Raw genomic sequence first — 24,808 nt, forward strand, 5'->3', positions numbered from 1 at the left:
GGAGCGAGCGAAGAGGGAGGGAGGGAGTGGTGGAAAGTGCGCGAAAGGAGGAGAAGCAAACGGAAGAGAAGGGGAAGAGAAGAGGTGAGGGAAGGGGAATAATTAATTGGAGGGGTAATAAGAACACAAAAATAGGATAATAAGAGTCGGGTTGTGAGAGAATCAAAAAAAGAGCGCAAGAAGGAGTGGACGAAGAAGTTGGGAAGAAAGTTGGTAGAGAATCGGTGGGTGGGTGTGTGGGTGACGTGTGAGATGATGAAGGGGAGATGAGAGAAGGGGAAGAGGTAGAAGTGGAAGTGGAAGAGGAATAGAAGTGCAAGGGGAGGGAATTAGGTGGATGTTGGGAGGCTGTTGGTGTTGGTGGTAGTGCAAGGTGGGAGGTGTAAGTGGTGGTGGAATCGCGATGATCGGACCGAGCCAACAACAAGACAGATGGTCGTAGTAGTAGGAGTAGTCGTAGTAGGAGTGGTTGTAGTAGTAAAGTGTAAGAGCAAGAGGTGGAAAGAAGAGGAAGAGTAGATGGAGTGCGCTACAGAGGATAGATGCCCAACCAAGGGATTATCTCGTGAGTTTGCTTTGTTGGTGAGTGTAACTACACGTTCAACTCGTGAGTGAGTGAAGTATCGTGTGTTGTTGTTGTGGTGGTGTTGTTGTTGTTTGTTTGTGTGTGTGAGAGGGAAAAGAAGAAGATGTTGTTGATCTTCTGTTGTGGTGGATGAGGAAGAGGAAGGAGGAGGGGAGGAGGAAAATGTTGAGGAGGGAAGGAGGAATGGGGGGGAGGAAAGGAAGGAGCGGATAGGATGGGAGGGATGTTGTGACTTGCGAAGAGAGTCAAAGGAAGGAGCGAGGGGACAGGAAGGAAGGAAGGAAGGAAGGAAGGGGGGAGAGGACGAAACGAGACGAGACGGACGGGGGGGGAAGATCGGAGGGAGAAGTGGGAAGAGTCAAGAGAGTGGATGCACGGGATTGGCTGGATGGCTACAGGTAGATTGGGTGGGCGCGGCGCGGAAGATGACGGGTCCATCTACAGTACTGTGAAGAGGACGGAATGCCTTAAGCGATACTTCCGAGTACAAGTGAGGGTATACGTTGTAATACCTAGACTCATGTATACTTGAGTATCTCTAGTATCGTTAGTAGAGTATCAGGTACCTCGTACCTATCGTAAGTACCTATCTTAGTATCTATTGTAGGCATCCAGCATCGTTTGTAACTATGCGTACGAGTAAGAATGACACTACATGACACTAGCCATCGCCCCGTCTCTCTTCTACGAGTACCTATCTGGGTACCTACCATCATTCCTTAAATTATCTGACTATTGAATCATTCATCATTACAGTTATTGCAAGGTAAGTCATTTCCTGGATCCTTCTTAATTCTTATCTCTTCACACTTTCTCAACTTTTACAACGAGCCTCATCCAGTATATATGCATCTCCTTACCAATGAGTACCCGAGTAACTTCAACACCTTCGATACTGATGCCTCATGTCTCTATCATGACGAAGATGATGCGCAAGTTAAACGGCCAAGGGACCCGCACCCATCTCCCACCATTCCCAATCAGGCTACCCATGTCTCGCGCACTGATCATCAGGAACACACAGTGCCCCCCAAGATCAGCCTAGTCGCTTCTTGGCCGCCAACACCGTTTCCCGCCCGGCCAATCAGATACCCGCGCTGGACACGCGCGCCCCAAATCTCACCAAAGTGTCTTACGCTCGTCTTACTCTGCTCTGCTTCTATCTATTGCAATAATTGTATGAAGGCATCTCCAACATGTAGAAAATAGATAGATAGAGAGAGCGAGAGATAAATGTAATCTCACACACCTGCGCCACGAAGTCTGCATCTGGTTATTTTATATTTACACACATGTCTCTCCTTCGTTGTTGGTATTACTCACTCTCTAGGTCACCCTACGAGTTATCATCCCTAATAGTTGACCTACAGCCTAAGACAAGACCTGTCGCCATCCTCACTAAAATAACCCAACTCTATCAATCTCGTAGTTACACACATATATCATGACTTCGACTATTATCAACACGCACATGTCAGCCAGCCCGCAAAGGCAGCCCAGACCGCGGCCAGTCCAGTCCAGTCGGGTCCTCCTTAGCCGTACGGTAGATAGTTACCTGTAAAGTTTTCCTCCGGTCAGACTCCACATCCGCCATTCCACTCGCCAGCCGACCGGCCTTTGCGCCTCACCTGGAGGCCAAGCTGAGCCACCAGTAGTTACTTGTAGACAAACGGAATCGTTACACAGATCTACTCCCCTCCCTTTGCGTTGCCATTCGTCTCCATGAAATGTCTTCGATAGTCTCGCACACAACGAGTAACAAATCCAACACTGCTACTGCTACCCCCCACACACACACATGAATTCATGCAAACACCCGCTCGCACTTCGAGACATCTCATCCCTCAAACTCTTCACCTTTTGCACAACGCTTGCTGCAGCGCGCTCCGTACTCCCCCGTGCCTCCCCGTACACCTCTCATGCGGACTAGACAATTCGCTAGCCGTTTGCGCGCAAGGAGACACAGAAGATCAACCCTATCCCATCCCCGGGGCACCGGCAAGACCGACCGGGTTGGTTTTAGTGCTGCATGCGAAGCGTGTAACTAACTGTGCCATACACCGCTGGGGAAAGCCTGCATGAAGCTACGGGATGCTGATTGTCTTCCTTCCACCGTTTGTGCGTCTGTTTGTCGATTTTTGCACTTGTAGGTTTGTAAATGTGGATGTATGTGAGTAGATATGTGAGTAACTATGCGCTACGACGTGAGGATGAAGATGCGCGGGTGCTGCAGTAGACGATAGTATAGGTAGGTAGTTGGTTAAGAAAAGTGTACTCCGTACGGAGGGCGAAACTCCACATCGAACAGCGAAGCCCATGAGGGCAAGTAGAATACTCGGCAGGGGTACTCCACATTCCACGTCTTCCCCGACAACTAACTGTGTAACTAACGAACCTACGAGTGCGACGACCGACCGGTCGGTGAGGCGCGTTGGTTCGAGTAGAGTCTTCTGCGAGTACGGTGTACTTACTCGGGTAATTACTGCGTGGCTGCTGGACGATGGAGGGCTTGTAGATTCGAGTAGATACGAGTGGATGGAGGAGCTAGGGAAGCGTGAAGGCTACGGGATGGGTTATCAGTTGATCTGATAAAATTTGTCGTTAGCGTACTTCGTACCGTACAAGCCTCGGAGCACCTCTCCAGGCTTGCCTAAGGACGACGTAGGTTTGTAAATGTACATACATATATAGGTCCTTGGTTGACAGATGAGAAGCTTTGTCGATTCGATATACAGAGTAGTATTAACATAGGCATAATCTTGATTTTTTTTTTCTCGTGCTTGACTGCGCCCTTATGAGGTTAGAGGTTGCATTGGGAGGAGAGGACACGGCGAATGCATGATGGCCTGGCAGATAGTTTGGGATCGATTTTTAGGCACTAGTGAGCTGTGCAAATATTTGTTAGATTCATTTGATTTCATCAGCTGGTATGCAAAGAATATCTGATTGACTTGGGTTCTGGTGTGTAAAAGGACACAGACGTAAGACTTTAGAGTATCCTTTTCTTGGATGCCATAAAGATGAATTATATTTCAATGTTTTATTAACATATTTTAGTTCTTTACAAATATTTCTCAAAGGACCATTAAATGCCTACATCACGAATAAAAATAGATTTACAACATTTTCGAGAAGTTTGTGTCGTCATATAGCTATTATCTCATGTTGGTTTTCTTTCTTGTCGTTTCATGGATATCACAATCAACTCATTAGGGCTTCTCTACTTGACCTGTTCTCGAGACGTCAATTGCTATCGTATACCCCTGCGGAGCTAGAGTATGTGTTTGTGTGGAAACGTTGTGTAGTAGGTAGTTTGATTATGTATAGATCTGTACATACATAGAGAAGGGAAAGGAAGAAAGATAGTATTGATAACTCCAGTGCCATGCCATGCCGTGCCGTGAGATTCCATGCGATATCATGTCCAGAATATGATGAAATAGAGCAAAAGATATAAAAAGAATGGAAAGAATAGAAAGGTATAATGCTCGCCAGGGAAAGTTAGTGTACTTCCCCCAGGTCTTCGTAAGGAGTATATCAGTGTGCGACTCCCTCAGTAGGAAGCGTCGCCGTCGCACCGAACGGACACTTCGTCGCGCCCGCTGGGATATTCGGATGCGCCTCAGGAACGGGTATCGACGAATTCACCGGCGCCTTCTCCTCCGCCTTTTTCTCCCCCTCCTCCTGGCTACTCCTCCTGGGAGGACTCCTCCTCCCCATACTCGCACTACTCATCGCGAGCCCCTTGAACGGACAACTCCCCTTCGCGCTCGCCGCATCCTCAATCTCACTCTCGCTCTCGCTCCCATCATGCACCACCTTCTTCCCATGCAGATATCCCTCGGCCTCGATCTCCGGCACGAGCCTTTCGTCCTCGAATTCCTCCCCGTCCCGGACGTACCATTTGGCGAACAGGTCGTTCTGGATCCAGATGACTTTGCTCAGCGCCTTGACGAGCGCGATCTTCTTGTCCATCTTGAGACGCGGGTGGGACAGGATGGCCTCGGTGAGCACGTCTTGGATGAACGAGAGGGTCACGCCGATGTGCACGTATTCGACGTGGAGGGGGTGCACGCGGCCTTGTCCGACGTGCATCATGCCGACTTTGTCGAGGTATTCCCAGAACTGTCTTCGCGTTAGCTCACCTATCTACATGTGTATGCACATCTTCCAATTCGTAGATGGGAACTGGATGGGAAGAGAGGGGATGCACATACCTCCATCCGACTGGGATCACTACACAACTTATTCAGGTAACCCCGCAGGAACATCTTGCGGTGCATGATCTGCGGGGAGTACTCGTTGAGGTTCGGGTCCAGCGGGCCCTCGAAGGACGTCGAGCGCGTCTCGAGCGCCCGCGCTGTGATGTCGTATTGGAGGAGTTTCTTGTAGACGATGTTGACGATGGCGGGGATGAGGGCTTTGATGTACTTTGCGCCGCTTATGAGGGCCTCGATGTCGCCTGGAGATTGGGGATGTTAGTGGAGGAGAGGGTGGGTGGGGGAGGGGGAGGACGTACGGGAACTGAAGTCGAGGAAGGAGTGAAGGTATTGGATGCGTACTTCGAGGTTGGTGTAGAGGTCTTTGCGGCTGAAGTATTGCATTGGTCGGCGGGGGAGAGGTGCCATGGTGACGTTGTTGGTTTGGGTATCTTTTTGGTGATGTTTGGATGGGTGTATGACGATGGAAATGGTCTCTTGGGTACACGACGTGAAGGGACTCTATTGTTTGCTGAATGGTCCAATGGGAGTCGAAGAGTCGCAATAATAACAGTCGATTTACTACACGGAAAACGAAGCACTTGGCTCGACGGTGATGTTCGAATGTGGATATATACTGTAGTTCTAAATAGGACTCGATATCACACTATCTGGAGGCACCCAACCCTTATGTACCATCTCCGCAAAAGAGCAACGAAAAGAAACCGAATAAAACAACTCACACCGTCCCATAATTTCCCGCAAACGCACCCAGACCATCCCCGCGCAAATGTCAGTCAATTGCGTTGCGTCGCGAAGAAGGACGGCCAGAAAGTGAGCAATGGGGAGTTGGTGGTGTGTCGTGGCGTGACACAGGTTGGGTGAGCTGATCCTCATGCTGTGACTTTTTCCCTCTTTTCCGCCCTACGGGTGTTTGGCGGGACCATCGAATGACCGGCGACCGGGACTGGAGCTCGCCTGGCCTGGGGGGCCTACAGCTCGCAGGCTACAGCCAACAAATGGACGGGATATGACAGGACGTGGCAGGGATGGAGAGGATCCAAAGAAGCGAAGCGCATTGCTCGCTAATGACTTACAGATCACTGCTTTCGACGGAAATTCACTTCTCTTACTCTATGCGGTAGGTTATGACATGGGAGGTGGGTCTGTCGGCGTCTGCTGCTCGGCTGGCCTTGACGCATTCTAGAAATAACTACCTAGGCATGTAGGTACGAGTAGACTCAAGGGAGGGCTGTTGGAAGAGCCGACTATCTATTCATACGTCCACAGTCAATCATAATGCATCATACATACATGAATTAATCAACTACAGGTATCGTGTGAGCGTTGGGATGCCTGGTGTTGGGTCGCTCCGATGGACTGGTTTGGATTGACTTTATTCCGCTCTGATGGAATTGATTATTGACATGTGAATTGACTGGTTGATCTGATTGATTTGGATTGACAGTCTTACATTTGTCTCAAGATGATGTTTGGGCAGAATTATCACGTTACGATTACCCCAATGTCGTCAATCTCACCCATGCCACCCGTTCGAGAACCTGAGACAGCGGGGTAGAATTGCAATGTATGTGGGATTGAAGGACGCACATTCACAATCAATCCTTCGTACGATCTACTTTGCTTTATTATGATAGAGTCCGGCCGATCGGGAGGGGTTTTGTTTGGAGTTATTGAACATTGAGACATGGTCGCGTCGCGTCGTACGTCGTGCTATCTGTCTAGCCAGTCGCATGTGCCTACTCAATCACCGTCCTAGATGACGATGATGACTCTATCGTCCTGTTCTCTGCCTGTTCGATAATGTGTAACCGCAAGGAGAATGTATAATTGCATCAAGTACTCTCCCAATAATCAATTCTGCCAACTACAATACAGTTCTCCATCTCCCAACGCTCAAATTTTAGCCCTCGCCTTCTCCGCCTGCCTGCTCAGCTTCAGCGCTTCCCTCACCCCAAGATCGATCATGACATCCTCTGATCCTCCCGGCACCACAAAACTGGGTACGCCTCTATAAAAAGCTTCAATCCTTGCGCCCTGACCCGTCTTGGTGAGCCCCAGACCACCCATGATCTTAAGACACTCCTCCGCCACATATTTGCACACCAACCCGCCCTCTACCTTCAGCAACGCCGTCGTACCACCAAGCAGTCTCGCGCCATCCGCATCGCTCAGATTCTCCAGCTCGTAGATAATCTGCTCCGTCCACGCCTGCAGCGCATCGATCTGCCTCCCCATGTTCCCAAACTTGTACCTCACGACCGGCTGCTCGATGAGCGTCTTGCCGAACGCCTCGCGCTTGAGCGCCCACTGGAACGCGTCGTGGATCGCCGTGCGACACCCCCTCAGCGCCTGGAACGTAATCCACAACCTCTCGTGATTAAAATTGACCATCGTCTGCGCGAACCCCCTCCCCTCCGCCCCGATCAAATACTCAACCGGCACCTTCACGTCCTCGAACGTCACGTACGTCGTCGCGGACAGTGGGCCCGCAATCACAGGCACAGGACGCGTGCGGAGGCCCTCCGACCGCGGGATCAGCAGCATCGAAATGCCCTCTGCGCCCTCCCCGCCCGTCCGCACCGCCGTCATGAAGTAGTCAGAAAACATGCCATTCGTGATCCATTTCTTCTCGCCATTGACGATGTAGTGCTTCCCGTCCGCGGTCTTCTCTGCCGTGGTCGTCAGGTTACGCACGTCAGACCCGGCAGAGGGTTCCGTTACCGCAAGACAGATCCTCTTCTCGCCGCTCAGGATCTCGGGAAAGATCTTCTCCTGGAGCTGCGTGCTCGCAAACTTGAGCAGCGGCGGCGCGCCCACCGTGAGTCCGATGAACAGCGACGCGATCGATCCGCCGCGGATGAGTTCGTCCCACAGCACGAAGTCGTGGAAGCCGTCCCATTCTTCCGGGGAAATCCCGCCGATGATGCCGTATTTCGCCCACTGCGGGGGGATCGTCTTGCCCGCGGCGATGGGGACAAGGAGCCCGGCTTTGGCGCACTCTGCGTAGATGGATGGCGGGACCGCGCCGGCTTCTACCCATTCTTCGGTGTGCGGGGCGATGTACTTGCCGCTGGTTAGTATGGCTCTGTGATGTGGAATGTGATTTCCAACGTACCTCTTCACACCATTTCCGTACCGCGTCGCGGAGTCGTCGGTGCGAGTCTTTGTAGTATGGTGATGGGCGGCCGGTGTACCTATCCCGCCGCGTCAAAATCAGTACAGAATCAACTAATGTACGCCGAATTAAACAAGAATAAAGGTTATCTTGAAAAAAGCAATGCAGGTCAGTGTTGACTTACCAAGGAGGTTCCGCCCAGGGCAACGTGCTTCCATACGCAGGGCTCGTCATTCTCTCGTATCTTATGTGTAGTCTCTGAATCTGTCTTCCGATCCCTATTCCGGATCCTATAAAAGATCTTCGATGTTGGTCACGAGTTATTCTCTCCCAGAAAAGTGCGGTATGATGTTTCTTTATTTTCCGTCCTACTCTGGTTATATCTCCAAGCAAGACAAAATACAAGTCGTGAAATAAGCGCAAAGGTTCGGGAGGTCAGGAAGTAGGATTCGCCCGCATCTTATATATATACGCGTCCCCTTTCCCCCTTCCCTCCCCTCACCACTCTCCCCACAACCCACAACCCGACAATCACAATTACTGAATCGAATCTAATTTCATCTTTCCCATCCCCGGCAATCTCATAATCCCCTTGCAGACCCGCGACATGTGGTCGTAGGTAGACATAAACATACCGAGGCTAGCTTCCCCGCTCTGTGGTGGTTATCGCCCGATCGGGGTGGGAATTACCATGAATTACCGACGCGTAGATTTATCTGTCTCTTCGATATGTCGCGGGAAGGAGTAGGCATTTACGTCGAAACCATAGTATTTTCGGAGCTGAATTCAGTTGGCAAGTGATGGATTGTAGATTGTCTTAGCTTTTGGATTTTGTTTAATTGTTGGGCCATGTTTGTTGTGCTAAGAGTGTTGATAATAAAAAGTGGTCGAATTAGAATGAGATTGAATTCACAGCAACAGCGCCATGCAGGGATGTGACTGAAATAAGTATTCAACTATAGCAAATTTCTGTAAGACACGGTTCAAAATAATAGGAAAGGGTACCAGTGTCGAATTCGCTGTCACCAAGATGTGCTAGCTGTTTTCGCCAGCACTTGATACTCCGCTGCACCTGCAAGATGTATAACGCGGACAGAGATGTATATCTCAAAATTGCATAATGGTGATTTAGAATAGGTATGGACGGAGTAATAGTTGGAAGATTACGAGGCGGGAGTTTGTGTTTTGACGTAGACGACTGTATGTAAGATTTTCGAAGCTTTTATTGTGTAGTAGATAGATGTATACAAAAGTAAACATGACAAAGTTGGGAACATTTGAATTTATGGATACTCTATGTAAGTAACGGTATTGCTTTACTTTATTGCAGAGCCCTTTGAACAAAGAGAATAGAATTGCTGTGATTCATATTCGGTCTGTAGATTTGTGGAGCTGGTTTTGGTGTTTGCATCGTCGATAATGGTGGTACATACATCAATTGAAGTGGTGGGAGAGAGAGTGCTGGTCATACCGGCTAGTTCGTGGACCCGGGAACAGATTGCCACAATAACCGGGTCCAACACAAGACCTACCATCCATAACCATTAAGAAAGAACCGCCCGCCCCACAAAACTGTTCGCTCCCACAGACACAAAGAGCCTGCCCTTCATCGTCAACTTCAAATCCCCCTCCTCACCATTTGACATCCGCCTATATATTCCAACCAAAAACAAAATATCTCATTCAACCAATCATGCGGCGCCGTTGGCGCCATCACTCCGCTTGGTGTAGTTGGTTTATCACGTTCGACTGTAAAAGTAACAATTTGTTATCGAAAGGTCCCTAGTTCGATTCTGGGAGCGGAGAGATAAAATCAACCATTGGTTTCTTTTTTTGCCATTTTTTTGCCTGTGTGTGCGTATGTTGGCTGGCTGGCTGACTGGACTGTGTGGTGGATGGTCGGTTGGCTGTCGGGTATTTTTTCTTTCTTTTTTTGGGTCGGGTCGGGGAGAGGAACGGGAAGAGGTTAGTGTGGATGGGGAGGGGATGTTATTGGTGGGGAGAGTGGGTATTGGATGGGAGGGTTGATCATAAGTATACTTGTAGGTAGTTGATTGTCTGTATCTTTTTTCTGCAGCGTAAGTTGAAGTGTAGCAGCATTAATCTAGGAAATCCATGCGAGGGTAGTATAAATCATCTATAGCTACATCAATATCAAAGGCTTAGTTACTGCATTTTGAAGGTCCTCGATTAAGCTTCCAGATCAAGGAGTCAGATCTCAAATAGTGAGACAAAATCACCCAGTACCATGCATCTCAAACTAATTAATGGTCATCATAGTTTCATTGAATTGCATTAGTTCCCTTCTCGAAAGGCATTGTAAGGACATTGCCTGTAAATCTGAGCAATGAGGCATATCCAAAAGACACACATCAATGCAACGTTGAAGTGGTATGCAGAACCGTGTATGCTTTACAATTACATACACAGTACGTCTTCCTCATTCGCCCCTGACCGTCAACGAATAAAAGCGTACGTGTATCTGCCGTGTTGAGCAAATGATAAACGATCGTGTTCCTCTACCGGGCTAGTAAAGGAGAGATGCTAGCAGGGCATTGGGGGAGCCTCTAGTCGTATCCACGGATTAGCGTGCGATACGTGACGACCTTGCCCTTTCGCGTGGAAACAGCCGCATCTCGCGGAGGTATCGGCACATGCATGCATGCATCGTGGTCGAAGCTCGTGGCAAGCCAGTCACAATCGTCAATGGCTGGCCATGCTGTGTGACGAGATTCTCTGCTGGGTCGTTCAAGGAAAATCCCCATTCTTCGCGGGTCGCGGGACAGATTCCAGTTTCAACTTTCATGCGCAAAAGCCACCGTCGAATCGTCGGCGAAAAAGCACCGATCCATGAGGATTTCGTCTTTTTGGGGTTCGATGCATGTTCCGTACCTGGTGAATCAGGCCAAATGCGGCCCTCGTCCTGGTGCGGACAGCGCGTTTTGCAGCTCGCATTCGCCTTTTCGATGGGCTCTGAGATTGCCGTGAACCGTGAATCGTAAAGTTCGGCCGCAGTTACCCATCCCATGTAGAACCTTTTTAGTCCGGTGCTGTCACCGGGCAGATCTTTGCCGGATTGTACAGCACGTTGCTTGCGGGGGCTAGACTACAAATCCTCTATCCAAGGGCATAGATATCTACGCGAGCTTTTCTCGTGCTTCAGGGGCGTTGTTCAGCTGGGCTTGGGCAAGGATATACCTTCGACGAATGTTCTCGTAGTGTTGCGTGTGCGCAATTGACTAGAGATAAATGCATTAGATGCTTAAAGCCGGGAGCTTGAAAGGGAACGGCCAGCGCCATGGAGAACTCTGCGGGGCCATAGACCCTATGCTCTACATCATGGAGATGTTGAGCGTAGCATGCACTGCAATGTGCTTCAGAATCCAGATCTACTGCCTCAGACTCGAGAAACGAGACAGAAATGCATCGCCGGCCACCAATTCCATGCTACCCAGACATCACGTTGTGATTGACAGCCATGCACACCCAGCCCGTTACCTCCTGATTGCCTTATCCCATCACCTTGTTGAATTCGTATTCGTTCAGCCTACAACCATGTCTGGCCAGCAATGCGAATCATGAACCCTTCCTCGCTACAAGCATATCAGCCGAACAGTGGACGGCAAATTCCCTTTCGATATGCAGCCGTTTGAAAAATGCCTGGAAGGCCCTTGCTCCTCCCAGTGTCCCACCCCCAACGGGTCGCTGATCGTTGAGCGATGTTTCCACACCTTGTCTAAACGTCCCCCACCCAGTTGCCAGTCGTTCGCTCGTGACAAGCCGCGCTGCCATAGTTGGAAATGTAAAAGCCTTGTGGTTCCCCCACCGTGCTTGCGGGTTGGTACCATATCGCTCGCGGATACATCAGTCTACGCCGTGAGCTACGAACGCCTGGATTCTTGAGAGGGCTGGCTGGCCTCGATGACTTTGGGGGAAAATGGCGGCCTCCCCGGAACTCATCGCTGAGATGCTTCGCAATCCTCCCGATCCTAATGAGCCATTGCCTGTGTCGAATCGCCCGGAGACGCTCTTTGGAGTGATTGTCCCTCTTATCGTATGTGTTCTAAGTGCGCTTGGCTTCTTTTCCTGACCGTATTATTAGGTTCTCACATGGGGTTCCGTACTTGGACGATTATGGGTCCGTTTTCGTGTCGTCCGCGATCCTGGCTGGGATGATTTCTTCATTGTTTTATGCTGTGTGAGTTGCCAAAAAGATCGTAGCTCACAGTCATGATCTGATGGATATAGGTATTAAATACGGTAGCGGGGGCGATCGTCCTGAAATGTAGGTACTATTTGTATACTGTTGATCGAGTTAAGACATGCTAACACTTATCAAACAGCCATTGACTATGGGTTGGGCAGACACATGCTATACCTACCTCCCGCATCCGCGGTGAAATACTTCAGGGTACGATCACTTAAACTCCGATATCCAGACGCAGCAATCCCTGACGAGTTCATTACAGTGCTTCTACTTTGAAAACGCCTTTTACGTTACCGACACTGCACTCTTCAAGATATCCCTACTCGTCCAGTACCTCCGCATTTTCAAAGCAGGCTACATGCGATGGACATGTCTGGCCGTCCTCGCTCTGGTCTCGCTCTGGGGCGTTGCATATGCCGCCCTCGCGTGGTTTCCCTGCTGGCCGATCAAGCACTACTGGGCCCGTCCATCAAATGCCAAATGCTGGGGCTACGGCTTCTCCGACCCCAAAAGCTTCGTCCAGACGTTCCAGAGCCACTCGGCTGCGAATATGGTGTTCGACATCACCATCTTCCTGATGCCGATGATCCTCTTCTCCAAGCCGGATCTCAAGAAGAGAAGTATCATGGCAATGGTGGGGATGTTCCTGCTCGGCGGGGCGTAAGTACAATCCATCTCCTTACTACCACCTTCGCAATAAGTCACTAACACTCCACCCAGCGTCATCCTAACCTCTGTATGGCGCCTCTACACCGTCATCGAAAGCCGCGCCGCAACGCACCCCTACCTAGACTTCACCTGGTGGCCCGCAATCTCCATCATCCTCTCGTGTCTCGAAGTCGCCCTAGCCGTCATGTGCGCATCCATCCCCATCTTCTGGCCCGTAATCGAAGACCGCATTTCCCAGATCTTCGTGACGCACGAGATCCGCGTCAGCGAGCACCGGCGCCTCGACGAGAGCGAGAATGAAAACGCGTACGAGCTAGAGCAGACGGACAAGGCTGCCAGCGTCAAGAGCGAGCCGAGCGGGAGGGAGAACAGCGAGGAGCAGTTGACGAGGGAGTCGGTGCAGGTGGTGTTGACGGATCCGTTTAAGCATTATAAGGATGAGTATGTGGTTGCGCATGTCGATCCGCTCATCAGTGAGAATAGGCAGGGGAAGGCGCTGCAGGTGGAGACGGAGGTGCAGACGGGGCCGAGGCAGAAGTGGAAAATATAGATGGGAAAAGAAAAGTTATGCAAATGGGTTGGGCGGTATTTTGTGCTTTGTGTTTTTAGAAGATACCCCGAATGGTTCGAAAATAAGATGGTTTGGCGTTCTGCTTTGCATTGTTTGAGGAATTATGATAAGAATGTGATGTTGAACGTATGGGACTATCAAAGGCCGCTCTGTGGTCTCGCTATGGAACTTCGTACCTGGAGCTGGAGAAGCATGGACACACGACGCAAAGGAAGCATGTGTTTCACCAAACGACAAAAGAAATACCGAGATTTATGTTAGATAGGACCTCAGTCTACCTCGTGCTTGAGATGGTTGTACGACAAAGCATACATTGTTTGGCTAGAAATATTGCCATGCGGGTGTACAACGTTTGATGGTGACACAACAATAAAGGCACCACTGATTACGGAAACCACCAAATATATTGAAGACTATGTGATGGTTTATGCAATTTCTGCCTCGTCGTATTTGCCGACATTCGTATGCTTATAGATATAAGATGAAGGTGTTTTCTGCATCCAGATTTTGGCCACTATCAAATAGGTACTCTCGACAATCAATCGAGCAAGTGGCACAAATCTGGGTCTGAAATATATGATGAGACATAATAGCATAAAGATCTATTTGGTTTCAATTTCAGCTTCAACTGTGCCTGATAGATACAACGCCGCCTGCGCGCTCGAAACGAACATTGAGACATTCCATGTTTAGTTCAGTCTGGAAGGCCGCTAACCTGCATATTCACACTTAGTTCAAGCAAGCGCAGTATCGGCGAAGTTGAACATCCTCTGTTTGACCGGACGAGATCAAAATGGTCGGGGCCAATGTTATGAAGTAGCCTATAGTGCCTCGCAAAATTGAGGCATACGGCCCCCAATCATCTCGCCTCACAGCACCTAGTGTCAGCATGCGTGCGTATGGCGCACGAAAACAAAGTGCTGGCTAGGCTACACTGCGCTCTATTGATGAAGTTGGGGCGGAGCGAGTGTCGAGACATGCACTGGACTTGCGCGTCCTTCAATCCTTCTTTACTATGACATGATGTGAACTAGATATGAGATGGTACTGAACTTCCATGCATGCCACTACTGACCACGCATATACCCGCCTAGTGTGGAAATGCGGCGTCATTCTACACACTATTATCCCGATTAGGACATACCCTGACGCAGTCCAAGCAGTTGCTTTTCCAATGTCGATCAGGCCCATTCTCCATAACAAGTTCAGCACGTTGTATGAAATGTAATTGTCGTTCCGCCAGCTCCTCTCTATTTACTTAGGGCTTCTAATGCGCCCCAACAGCTAACACACGTTTGGTGCGAAATCATACTATTTGAAGATGTGTGGCAGTGGCTCAACTTTGCGGCTGAAAGAATGGCGTCGGACTACGATACATAGATCTTGCGCATCTATGTCTTTCCGATGTTCCGTCGAACAAGATGTGAACCAAGCATCGGCGGAGCCCCAGCTCGCCGTAGTGGCAGTAGCCCAGCACAATACGGTGCCTCTTTTGCGAGAAACATCGTTCCTCATGATGCAAGTATTCGCTGTGGAGGATTTAACGTCGACTATTTCGGGCCGACCTTCTCCACATTCTACACCGCGCACAGCCTTACGGCAAAGATCTTGCCGCTTCGCGTGTAGTTGTGCGCTGCTAGAACTTGCTCATGGACCTCAACACCTGGTCGTAAACTTTACCTCTTGAGTGACGTCTTTCCAAGATATTTCCTGTCTTGGAATAATCTCTTCAACATGATCCGATTGTTCGCACTTTCAACCCCATCGAAGAAGTTAGCGTTGCCGTAGATTCTGTGCGTAGAGCACGCACCACGGCGAGTCGTCTTACTGCGTGTGTCAACTCAGCCTTGACCAAATCCTAGTAGGCTGTGCCTCTTCCTTCAGAACTCTATGGACATTATGTCAACCTCCAATTAAGACAATTCTGAATGCCCAATCACAGGAAGCGCTAAAGTGGGTATTCAAGTCAGTTCCTCGTCCAAACCTGGAAGTGGTTGGGCGCCCTGGACGCCTATTTCTGGTATCGCGCCCAAGCCACTGGCAATATGATGATCTCCCGTGGCAGTGAGGTAGAACTAGGACTAACAACGTGACCGAGCGTGGAGTAAATGTGGATTGAGTGAGATCAGACCGGTGAATATGGCCATCACGATCTTGTATATAAGATGTTGTTGGACCTCACTCTATATTCGCATCAGTTCAGTACCATTGTTTCATTATCTAAGTCCTTTTGTATAATTCCCTTCGGTCAAGATGAGACTTCAATCTGCGACCGCCCTCCAGGCTCTTGCTCTTTCTTCCACCGCAATTGCAAAGCCCATCTTTGGAAGGGCCCAGAATGAGACCAAGATCTATGATTTTGCTCAGGTATGTGGAAACGCTACAGGTACTCTCTAACGAAATCACTGACACATTGTAGTTGGAATCATCCCCAGAGCTAAAGTGGACACCCTGCTTTGAAGATTTCACTTGCGCACGCTTAGAAGTGCCATTGGACTACGAGGATCTTGACGTTGGTACAACGGATATTGCATTCATCAAGTGGACTTCGAACAGTACCAATGCCTCATCCGCCCATGATATCTTGCTCAACCCAGGCGGTCCAGGAGGATCGGGTGTGCAGTTCTTGCGATCAAGTCTCAACGATATGCTATTGACTCTCGGTTTCGACAACAACCTTGTCGGCTTCGACCCAAGAGGTGTCAACAACTCTGGTCCGGATCTATCGTGCTTCCCTGGACAAACCGGAACTGCACGTCTTTACGATGATGACTTCAACACGGCAGTTGATATCAACTCCTCCTCAACCATTACTGATGCATTTGCCCGTGCGGGCGCATTCGGCGAGTGGTGCACTCAAGCACACTCTGGTCCCAATGACACAGCAAAGTATGCTAACACTGTCGCTACTGCAACCGATATGCTTCATTACACCGAACTTGCAGCGGAAGCCCGTGGCGAGTCTGCCGAAGATGCCGAGCTCTGGTACTACGGCGCCAGCTATGGTACCATCTTGGGCTCGACTGCTGCTGCATTGTTCCCCGACCGCATTGGACGTATGATTCTCGATGGAGTCGTCGATGCTGAAGACTACTATCTCGGTGCTTGGAGCAACAACCTTGTCGACGGCGATGCAGCCATCTCAACCTTCTTCAAGTACTGCCACGAAGGCGGCAACACTTCCTGCGCCTTCTGGGACGAGAGCCCCGAGGCCATCGAAGAGCGCTTCAACGCCGTCATTGAAGACGTGAGACAGAACCCCATCACCGTTTCCGACCCAACCTTCGTCAAAAAGCCTACCATCATCACCACCAGAGACCTCCACTCGGCACTCACCACCGTCCCATACCAACCATTGATCCTATTCCCCATCCTCGGCCTGGTCATGTCCCACCTCGAGCAGCGTAACGGCACCGTTCTCGCCCAATTCCTCGGCTCAGCCGCACCTCAAGACCAGTGCGAGAACCCACCCACCTTCGAGGTCAGCGACGTCGAGCCCCGCTACTTCATCGCCTGCAACGACGCCAACGGCCGCTACAACCTCAGCACCGTCGAGAAGTTCACCGAGCAAGTCGAGCAGCAATTCGAGCTTTCCAAGTACATGGGCGAGAGCTGGGCCGCTGGCACCTCCATCAACTGCCGCAAGCTCGAGGTCTTCGCCCCGGACAGCCAGGTCTTCGAGGGCGTCCCCTCCGCAAACAAAACTAGCAACCCAATCCTCTTCGTCGGAAACACTTACGACCCCGTCACCCCTCTCACCCACGCGAAGTCCATGAGCAAGCGCTTTGCAGGCTCCGGCGTCCTCCAGCAGGACTCCGTCGGCCACTGCACTCTCGCCGCGCCGTCCAAGTGCACGTGGAAGGTTACGCAGAAGTACATCTTGGACGCTACGTTGCCTGCGGAGGGCACGGTCTGCGAGCCTGATGAGGTGCCTTTTGAGAAGCCGCTCGGTTCGATCCTCGGCTCAGCCGACACGAAGATCCTCAAGAAGAGGCATCATATTCAGGCTGGTAAGATGGGGTGGTAAGGGATGTTTTAGGGGAGTTCTTCTTAATGTATATTCGTAACTGTATATGACTTAATGATTGTGTTTACATTGATGGAATGGGATTTCCATTGGCTATATAGACTATATTCTACTCAACTTCTTTAAACATTACGTGTTTGTGGTGTGACTGACTGATGCTACATGTGATAATGATACACTACTTGCAATGAACCTTTCCATACTACTTCTTAATCCGTGTCACGAAAGGTGATAGAGCAAGTTGAAGAGCGAGGTGGGAGCACACAAGTGTTTATTATGGATCTTGACGATGTTTGACCTTCCCAAGTATTGCAACTCTGTACCATTTTGATCGAAGAAAGAAAGTTCATTAAAGTAAACTATGAGAGCAAGTAACCTGATATTACCAATCATGCAAGCACGGCATCAAATCAGACACTCCAAATCCCCAACTCCTCATCACCCGTTAACGAAACCCCCTGAGTCACTTTCAATACACCGGAAGCTTAAAAGCATCAAACGTATACGTCCAACTCTCTACCGATGCCAAATCTTCCACGCACTCAAACTCCGAGCTATTGCCCGACCACAGCGGACGCGTAGGCCACTGGCAAAGCGCCTGCACCTCACCCTTATTCACCCCCGACGACACCGTCGCATTCAGCCTACTCGGCTTGACTCCACTCTCCACCCAATCGATAATCGTCGCCATGTTGTCCACCGGATACGGTCCCGGCTGTAGCGAATTGCTACCACAGTGCGCGGCACCGGGTACGAGGTAGAACTGATACCAATCGGACAGCGCGTCCCGCGACTCCGCGTCCGAGAGTCCCGGGTACATGATGTCACGGACGGACTGCCAGTAGTGTACGGACGAAGCGGCGGGGATACTCGGGTCGGATTCGCCGTGGTAGTGGAGGAGCTTTCCGCCTGACGACTGGAAGGGAGTGAGGTCGGGGAGGGTGGTTTGGAGGCTGTCGAGGTAGCGGATCATGCCGATGTTCATCCATTCGACGAGGGTGTCGTATGTGACGTTGTTTAGGTCGGACAGGTTGTCCAGGTCGAGGAGCTGGATGAACTTGGTGACGTATTCGCCGCCTGTGGAGGGGATGTTGAGTTCCCATACGCTTGTCGCGTTGTTGTATGTTGGGTCTGCGTCGCTGAGGTCGGATCCGATCTGCCAGGAGAGGTAGGCGCGTTTTCCGTTGGAGTCGTGGAGACCGTCGTAGACGCCTTGCGCGACGGCGACGTCTTGTGCAGTGATGGTACCGTTTTGGGCGGGTTGGACGCTCGTTTGACCTCCTGGGGGTGCTTGACGTTTGCTGAAGCCGAAGCCTAGGGATGTTCCTGTCTGGGCTGCGCAGTAGTAAGACTCGCCGATCAAGGAGCTGAGGTTGAAGTTGAGTTTGCAGAGATCGGTGCGAGAGATGACGCCGTCGGTGCGGCCGTCAAGGGGATCGCATGCGGCGATCGTGGCATTGACTATCTTGGCCAAGGCACATGGCGGAGGATAGTAGTCATTTACTGCCTCAATGGTGGCAGGGTAAACGTGAAGGACCTGTTGCTGTGCGAAACGGAACGCAGGAGCACCGGCAACGACGCCGTCGTACTCTTCTCCCCATCGTTGGACCTGGCTCATACCCTCACGGCCGCCGTCAGAACAACCTTCAAAGTATGTGTAGATTTTCGTATCGTTTAAACCGTAGAATGCCTGCGTCAAGGGCTTGCCGATTTTGGTCAACTCGCCGAGGGCAGTGTATGAAAAGGCGTATGTAGCATCCCAATTGATGGATCCATTGCCGTACAAGACTTTCTCGTCATAGCTGAAGTTGAAGGCATCGTAGCCTGCTGAAGTCGCACCTGAGGCGGCACCATATGGGAGACCACCTGTAGCATCGCTGGACAGGGAAAAGCCTCCACCACCTGCAAGATACCAGCGATTCTGGAAGTCGGGTGGCTGAGGAAAGATGAACTTGAGAGGAATGACATTGTCTTTTCCGACTTGGGTGTAACTCGCAGTGACATTGCAGTAGCTGTACGTAGCGGTACTTTCTCGTCCTACGGTCGCGTTATAGACTGCAGCAGCGGTCACTGAGTCTGCGAGTAGATTCAATCCGAGGATTGTTCCATTTGCTGGCAAGGCTGCCTGGACATGCGAGACTGTGCATAAGTCATCGAGAGAAGCGGCGTTGGTTGTTGCCAGGAGAGCAGCAATAGTTATTGGATTGCTTCGACGCATGTTGACGGGAAACAAAGGGAAAACAAGTAAGAAACCGCTTTATGAAGCTGGAAGCAACGTAAATAGATCGAGTTACGAGTGATTTCCCTAACTTATCAGATCAAAACATCTTCTATATATATTCATTGGGTTTATTAGCCACGACCTTTCCACTGGACATACTTCTGAAAACCGGACCCAGATCTACCACCGCGAAAAACCAAACATAGACGTAATTGCAAACCCATGACGGGCCATGAGGCTGTGACGGCAGCATCCGAGTGCCTTTCCATAGCCACGTAGCTGCATTTGGAAGCAATGCCGGGGCACAACCAGGGTTCACAGCATCGTAGATCAGAGAGTGTGACGAAGCTTTTCGATTAAGGTGTAAACATAGTTTCAAGCTTCATTAGCTTTGATCTTAGCTTTGTGCAATGGGGGCGATTGTTTGGGGCCGCATTTGGTGATTGAGATGTTATGCTAAGGCGGAAGTTTTTGCAATGGTCTAGTGTCAAGTATTGCTTTTGTCCTCGTTGACTATCAATGTAATGATTTCAGCATTGCTCAAGAACATGACTTCACAAACCAAAACTTCATCAATACCGCATATTCGCGAGGAACATTTCCCCTACCCATTTGCTTAACATGCATTGAGATGCTAATTCATAAAATACCAAATTGCGCCGCGTCATTCGACGTCGTGGATGACGACCGGGTTGACGACTAGCAATCACACTCCAATGACGCGGCCAGCCGAAGTCGGCAGGGTTCTTTTAAGGAGCCAGACCGCGACACCATGTCTTGAACATCATGCGCCACAACCAACAACATACTTTTATTCTTCTTTCCCGTTCACATTCTTTCTTTGGTAGAAAACCAGAGATATATTTCATTTCAACCATTTCCGCACTCATTAGCTACATCACATTGCAGAAGAAACAGCAGGGGATTGGTCAGTCATGAAATGGGTGATTACGTTCATGCATTAGATACTGAAGCTATTACTATCTACAGTCGGTATGTACTACCTTTGTAAAGGCCGCTCTACAACTCAGCATAGCCATACTTCTCGTTGAACTCTGTAAACCCAAGTTAGCAGTTATGATCTCACTTTAGTTACGCGAAAAGCGACTTACCCTTCAACCAATCGATGACGAAGTTCTTGAGGAACTGCTGAGCGTACACGATCTGGTTAGGTGGCAGGATAGGCGTAGTCTCGTTCTCGAAGATGCCGTTCTCTTCCCAGTGGTGGACGGCGTGGGCGATCTCGAGGAAGGGGCGCTCGGTGGTGGATTCCCTCTTCGTGGCCTCGTCGGCGAGAGGGCTGGCGGGCCTCCAGGGGTCGGCATTGCCGCCGATGATGGCGAGGCGGTCGAACTCGATGTCGAAGGCTCCGTACTTGTTCACGCGCTCGACGTCGGGGGGCGTGCTGATGTTGAAGGCGGAGCGGCAGAAGTAGGTACCGTACTCGAGGTCGATGGTGCGCGAGATCAGGGGCTTGATCTCCTTGGGCGTGTTGCCGGTTTGGATGTAGCCGTACTCCGTGCAGACTTGCCAGTACCAACTGCGCCAGCCCTGCTGATCGATGCCGTCTTGCTGCCAGAATTCGTCATCGAGCTGGGTGTAGTACTCGTCCTGGGTGATGTTGGTCTTGGCCCAGTTGGCGACAGAGGTGAGATTGTAGTAGTTGATAGCGTTGAGGAGAATGTTCTCGACGTCGGTAGAGTTATCGTAACCGGCTAGGGAGATAACTTCTTGGACCTTTGACCTCAGGTTCTCCAAGTCCTTGTTGTTGAGGGTGGTGGTAAGGTTGTTGGTATAGCTGAGGCCAGTTAGTCAGGTGATATGCTGTAATAATGGCGATTACTTACTAGTAGAAGCCAGGGGAGTTGTCCTCAGGATCCCAGCTAGAACACTGTCAGCTTCATGTCTAGAACAAGGTCTCTTATTGAGATTCTTACTTGGTTCCCTGCCATCCATAGATTCCGTTGGAGAAGATGTTAGCGAAATCGGCGTTGCTGGTAACGTTTCCAAGACCGAAGACGGACTTGAGCTTCTTAACATCTTCCTCGTTGTTTCCAGCAAGGAGAATCTTGTCAATAACATCAATCATGGTCTGAGTGTTGGCAACGACATCGGGAGGGGCAAACTGGCGAATGGGCTCGAAGTACTGCCAGAAATCATAGATGGCCACGGTCACACCAGAAGAAGAAATGCCACCCCAGAAAGTCTCAGGGTAGGCAACGCGCATGAACGCAGCCTGGGCTCCAGCGTAAGATCCTCCGTAGACGATCCAGGGAGTCTTAGGAGCAGTAAGGTCGGCATCGATACCCTCGAACTTGACGTGCCTGGCGAAGTAGTCGATCTCAGCAAGAGATTGTTCTGTGGTGAGGAAACGAAGGTTCTCCACGGAAAGATCCTCCACCGGGAAACTGGTGCCGTAGTAACGGTGCTCAAGGATCACGCCGATTCCATTGGTGGCTGCTGCAACTTGAGCAACAATACCCTTCTGGAGGAAAGGCAGACGGCCTTCGCCATCGGTCTCGCCAGAAAGAAGAACAAAGACGGGGCCACCCGGCTTGTAGTGGCTGTCGTCGAACCAGTACCTTAGGTTGAAGGTATCGTTTGAATGAGGCTCATATCGTGGCTCATTGGGGAAAAAGTCGACTGGGACAGAGATATTGTGCGCTGGGTACAGCGTTGTTGGGTCAACTGTGTCACGCTTTGCGATATCTCGCTTCTTGGCCTGTTCGACCTTGGAAACAGGTCAATTGGATTCATTGTGTACAACTGTGAGCAAGGCCTACCTGGTTCTTCAGCTGGTATACAGTCGGATGACCATATTGCTGGGCCGAAATGGCCTGGGCCACACCCAGCAAACTAAGGATACGCTGAAAATGCATGATGTTCGCTGGAAGATGCAAATCCAAGTGCGGATGGTGGACGTGAGGTCAGAATCCTGGCACTTATAGGAAGAAACGGTTCAGGCACACAAACATTGCGATTGGCATCGTCATCCTTGAGCCTGTTTATCGGCGCAGTTCCTTAATATTTCGGGAAGGTGGATAATTCGTACTAGGATGGCCTACGCTGAATATAGCAGGAGATTGGACAATCAATTGCTGCGAGAGCACGGGCTGAATCCGTGATGATGGTATTTTATGGAGCAATGCCTGTACTCGGCTGTCGGCCTGAATTGCACTACGTACAATTGATTGAGTTCTGCTCGTAGAACACACCTACACGCCTGATAGAAGGGTGACGCAAATGCAGCGGGAATGGCGTAGGTTGAGGCGATCCAAGGCGCAGGACGAGGATGGCGTGAACGAAGACCAGGAGCTTCCTTATCCCCCGCCGTTGCGCCTCAAATCAAGATTAGCCGACCAGGCCAATGAATTTGCGTCAGCAACTAACTGCCTACCCGAGCCTTCTCCTCACCCTAAAAGCTTATTCCCCAATTTGCTATACCTCGTACGGCATACAGCATTGTACAGAGTGATACCGTGTAGGTTGTAGTGCATTGCTTGCGGGAATGAGGTGTTGGTGATCCACATTATTGGTTCCTTCATTCGTGAAAGCATACAAGCAGATGTTGGATTGCGGCCGTATCCAAGTGTTTGCTTCTTCAGAACCTTGCCATAGTTACACAATGGAGAATACCGCACCAGCGGCATATCGTATTCATTGAATAGTCTTGTTGGCAGCAAGCGTACCAAGCTTCGGCCGTTATCAGACACAAGGGAATTGTACGCGACCGATGGTGATGCACCTTTGCGATCAAGGCATATCGATAACTAAACACTCTAATCAGGATGCATGATAGATCTATATGTGCTAGAAAGCACCTGGACCAGATCTCGCATATGAAATATGTCAGGAATCCAGATCTTGCGTTTCCTATGGATTATGAGTCTGCAGGTGCTGGGCCAATCACTTGTGTGATGCCCCTTGGCGGCTCCCCTGCTGCCTGTAACCCTAATCCGAGCTGTAGCTCTGGAATCTACCACACCTTTGACAGATCTTCTAAAGAGGACCGAGTTTATCAAAAGCGATGGGACAAAAAACTTACCGCAAACACTTCATACCTCTGGAATCTAACCCTGATATCTTCACAGAGCTAGTCCATAGCTTGGGTGTGTCAGAGTCTTTGGGCTTTCAAGACGTGCTTTCACTCGATGACCCTGACCTGCTGGCTTTCATACCTCGCCCCGTCTTCGCGTTGATACTAGTGTTCCCATGTGCAGATGATTATGATCAGCGAGTCGATGAGGAGAATGCAAACTCTCCACCGTATGACGGCTCCGGACCGAACGAAGAGGTAGTATTCTGGAAACAAACGATACACAACGCGTGCGGTCTATATGCATTGCTGCATGCTGTGAGTAACGGCGATGCTAAAGATCATATCAGTGGGTCATCCGGTGCCTCATCAAGCAAGGTCATATAGAAACACAAGTCGCACAAGGCTAATTTTATGAAGATAGCGGATCAATATTGAGCAACCTGCTTGATGCTGGTATCCCCTTAAAGCCTTTTGAGAGGGCAATGGTCCTCGAAGACAGCAAGCAGCTCGCATCGGCATACGAATCAGTCGCACGAAAAGGTGACTCTATTGCACCTGAGAACCCGGAAGATGAGGTGAACTTCCACTACATTTGCTTTGTAAAGTCATCAAAGACCGGCAACCTCTTCCAAATGAACGGCGATTTGAATGGACCAATCGACCTAGGACCAATGAAGGCAGAAGACGATGTTCTGTCCGAAAAATGTCTCCAGGTCATCCACAACATGGTCAAGGACAATGATTCAAACATTGGTTTCAGTTTAATGGCTCTCACATCTTCGTGATGCCCGGGAAAACGATTTAACGCTATTCTAGGGGGGCTCAGATGGCATGCATAGAGCTCAAAAGAAGTACGTATGTAGGTGCGCTTGGAGTCACACTCTTCGTAGAAAGTCTCTGAAGAGCGATGAAGTGTGAACTATGAAGGACCTTTGATTGTTCTTGCAACGGAAAAAGCACATAGAATTCTGCAGCCGCACCGTCGCATCGACGCAAGACGCGAGGATACGGGATGCTCCCGAAGGACTTGTCGGATTGTCTGAAGACCAAGTGGCTGGTGTGCGGGTTGCGAAACTACAGCTTAGAATTGATGAGATGTATTGATCGATTGACATTGAGAAAGTTCATATTGGAACTCCGTATTTGTTTG

At 50.1% G+C, this 24,808-nt stretch overlaps 10 protein-coding genes and 1 non-coding gene across 11 annotated transcripts; 6 read left to right on the forward strand and 5 right to left on the reverse strand.

Annotated features, from left to right (window-relative positions):
- Positions 1-1,295: 1,295 nt before the first annotated feature.
- Positions 1,296-2,123, forward strand: BU24DRAFT_250258 (uncharacterized protein). Its single transcript, XM_033522372.1, has 3 exons — positions 1,296-1,352; positions 1,428-1,898; positions 1,957-2,123. Exon 2 carries the CDS (start codon positions 1,433-1,435, stop codon positions 1,793-1,795), a length of 363 nt encoding a protein of 120 aa, XP_033382307.1. The 5' UTR covers positions 1,296-1,352; positions 1,428-1,432; the 3' UTR covers positions 1,796-1,898; positions 1,957-2,123.
- BU24DRAFT_424977 (uncharacterized protein) lies at positions 1,984-3,073 on the forward strand. Its single transcript, XM_033528632.1, has one exon. It carries the CDS (start codon positions 2,393-2,395, stop codon positions 2,666-2,668), a length of 276 nt encoding a protein of 91 aa, XP_033382308.1. The 5' UTR covers positions 1,984-2,392; the 3' UTR covers positions 2,669-3,073.
- Positions 3,074-3,766: 693 nt separating this feature from the next.
- BU24DRAFT_424978 (uncharacterized protein) lies at positions 3,767-5,650 on the reverse strand. The gene is made up of 3 exons (XM_033528633.1): positions 5,106-5,650; positions 4,804-5,048; positions 3,767-4,711 (listed from the first exon to the last, which is right to left on the reverse strand). The coding sequence occupies exons 1-3, from the start codon at positions 5,212-5,214 to the stop codon at positions 4,124-4,126; spliced, it is 942 nt and encodes a 313-aa protein (XP_033382309.1). The 5' UTR covers positions 5,215-5,650; the 3' UTR covers positions 3,767-4,123.
- A 948-nt stretch (positions 5,651-6,598) lies between these two features.
- On the reverse strand, positions 6,599-8,161 carry BU24DRAFT_483865 (acyl-CoA dehydrogenase-like protein; the record flags this gene model as incomplete). Its single annotated transcript, XM_033533299.1, has 3 exons — positions 6,599-7,872; positions 7,925-8,003; positions 8,109-8,161. The coding sequence occupies 3 exons, from the start codon at positions 8,156-8,158 to the stop codon at positions 6,703-6,705; spliced, it is 1,299 nt and encodes a 432-aa protein (XP_033382310.1). The 3' UTR covers positions 6,599-6,702.
- Positions 8,162-9,640: 1,479 nt separating this feature from the next.
- BU24DRAFT_t60 lies at positions 9,641-9,730 on the forward strand. Its single transcript has one exon. It is a non-coding gene; the product is annotated as a tRNA-Tyr (tRNA).
- Positions 9,731-10,508: 778 nt separating this feature from the next.
- BU24DRAFT_411660 (uncharacterized protein) lies at positions 10,509-11,224 on the reverse strand (the record flags this gene model as incomplete). Its single annotated transcript, XM_033526057.1, has 2 exons — positions 10,509-11,030; positions 11,123-11,224. The coding sequence occupies 2 exons, from the start codon at positions 11,222-11,224 to the stop codon at positions 10,509-10,511; spliced, it is 624 nt and encodes a 207-aa protein (XP_033382311.1).
- A 259-nt stretch (positions 11,225-11,483) lies between these two features.
- BU24DRAFT_395100 (uncharacterized protein) lies at positions 11,484-13,477 on the forward strand. Its single transcript, XM_033525240.1, has 6 exons — positions 11,484-11,978; positions 12,027-12,122; positions 12,173-12,209; positions 12,268-12,335; positions 12,394-12,791; positions 12,852-13,477. Exons 1-6 carry the CDS (start codon positions 11,862-11,864, stop codon positions 13,348-13,350), a joined length of 1,215 nt encoding a protein of 404 aa, XP_033382312.1. The 5' UTR covers positions 11,484-11,861; the 3' UTR covers positions 13,351-13,477.
- Positions 13,478-15,465: 1,988 nt separating this feature from the next.
- On the forward strand, positions 15,466-17,516 carry BU24DRAFT_395102 (uncharacterized protein). The gene is made up of 2 exons (XM_033525241.1): positions 15,466-15,738; positions 15,791-17,516. The coding sequence occupies exons 1-2, from the start codon at positions 15,625-15,627 to the stop codon at positions 17,396-17,398; spliced, it is 1,722 nt and encodes a 573-aa protein (XP_033382313.1). The 5' UTR covers positions 15,466-15,624; the 3' UTR covers positions 17,399-17,516.
- Positions 17,517-17,773: 257 nt separating this feature from the next.
- Positions 17,774-19,695, reverse strand: BU24DRAFT_424983 (Tannase 30 kDa subunit). Its single transcript, XM_033528634.1, has one exon. The coding sequence runs from the start codon at positions 19,614-19,616 to the stop codon at positions 17,868-17,870; it is 1,749 nt and encodes a 582-aa protein (XP_033382314.1). The 5' UTR covers positions 19,617-19,695; the 3' UTR covers positions 17,774-17,867.
- Positions 19,696-20,557: 862 nt separating this feature from the next.
- On the reverse strand, positions 20,558-22,899 carry BU24DRAFT_424984 (peptidase S28). Its single transcript, XM_033528635.1, has 4 exons — positions 22,403-22,899; positions 21,557-22,350; positions 21,467-21,502; positions 20,558-21,417 (listed from the first exon to the last, which is right to left on the reverse strand). The coding sequence occupies exons 1-4, from the start codon at positions 22,496-22,498 to the stop codon at positions 20,712-20,714; spliced, it is 1,632 nt and encodes a 543-aa protein (XP_033382315.1). The 5' UTR covers positions 22,499-22,899; the 3' UTR covers positions 20,558-20,711.
- A 711-nt stretch (positions 22,900-23,610) lies between these two features.
- BU24DRAFT_452756 (ubiquitin C-terminal hydrolase L3) lies at positions 23,611-24,761 on the forward strand. The gene is made up of 2 exons (XM_033531209.1): positions 23,611-24,004; positions 24,076-24,761. The coding sequence occupies exons 1-2, from the start codon at positions 23,647-23,649 to the stop codon at positions 24,441-24,443; spliced, it is 726 nt and encodes a 241-aa protein (XP_033382316.1). The 5' UTR covers positions 23,611-23,646; the 3' UTR covers positions 24,444-24,761.
- Positions 24,762-24,808: the final 47 nt, after the last annotated feature.

The sequence above is a fragment of the Aaosphaeria arxii genome, assembly GCF_010015735.1.
Source record: "Aaosphaeria arxii CBS 175.79 unplaced genomic scaffold BU24scaffold_6, whole genome shotgun sequence".
Taxonomy (NCBI): domain Eukaryota; kingdom Fungi; phylum Ascomycota; class Dothideomycetes; order Pleosporales; genus Aaosphaeria; species Aaosphaeria arxii.

Coding starts and splice junctions, on each gene's coding strand:
- BU24DRAFT_250258 (XM_033522372.1), top strand. CDS start 1,433: ATGCATCTCCTTACCAATGAGTACCCGAGTAACTTCAACACCTTCGAT.
- BU24DRAFT_424977 (XM_033528632.1), top strand. CDS start 2,393: ATGCAAACACCCGCTCGCACTTCGAGACATCTCATCCCTCAAACTCTT.
- BU24DRAFT_424978 (XM_033528633.1), bottom strand. CDS start 5,214: ATGGCACCTCTCCCCCGCCGACCAATGCAATACTTCAGCCGCAAAGAC. Junction 5,049..5,105: donor CTTCCTCGACTTCAGTTCCC/GTACGTCCTCCC, acceptor CCCAATCTCCAG/GCGACATCGAGGCCCTCATA. Junction 4,712..4,803: donor GTGATCCCAGTCGGATGGAG/GTATGTGCATCC, acceptor ACGCGAAGACAG/TTCTGGGAATACCTCGACAA.
- BU24DRAFT_395100 (XM_033525240.1), top strand. CDS start 11,862: ATGGCGGCCTCCCCGGAACTCATCGCTGAGATGCTTCGCAATCCTCCC. Junction 11,979..12,026: donor GAGTGATTGTCCCTCTTATC/GTATGTGTTCTA, acceptor CCGTATTATTAG/GTTCTCACATGGGGTTCCGT. Junction 12,210..12,267: donor GGGGGCGATCGTCCTGAAAT/GTAGGTACTATT, acceptor CTTATCAAACAG/CCATTGACTATGGGTTGGGC.
- BU24DRAFT_395102 (XM_033525241.1), top strand. CDS start 15,625: ATGAGACTTCAATCTGCGACCGCCCTCCAGGCTCTTGCTCTTTCTTCC. Junction 15,739..15,790: donor AGATCTATGATTTTGCTCAG/GTATGTGGAAAC, acceptor GACACATTGTAG/TTGGAATCATCCCCAGAGCT.
- BU24DRAFT_424983 (XM_033528634.1), bottom strand. CDS start 19,616: ATGCGTCGAAGCAATCCAATAACTATTGCTGCTCTCCTGGCAACAACC.
- BU24DRAFT_424984 (XM_033528635.1), bottom strand. CDS start 22,498: ATGCATTTTCAGCGTATCCTTAGTTTGCTGGGTGTGGCCCAGGCCATT. Junction 22,351..22,402: donor TATACCAGCTGAAGAACCAG/GTAGGCCTTGCT, acceptor CCTGTTTCCAAG/GTCGAACAGGCCAAGAAGCG. Junction 21,418..21,466: donor AACTCCCCTGGCTTCTACTA/GTAAGTAATCGC, acceptor AACTGGCCTCAG/CTATACCAACAACCTTACCA.
- BU24DRAFT_452756 (XM_033531209.1), top strand. CDS start 23,647: ATGGGACAAAAAACTTACCGCAAACACTTCATACCTCTGGAATCTAAC. Junction 24,005..24,075: donor CGATGCTAAAGATCATATCA/GTGGGTCATCCG, acceptor AATTTTATGAAG/ATAGCGGATCAATATTGAGC.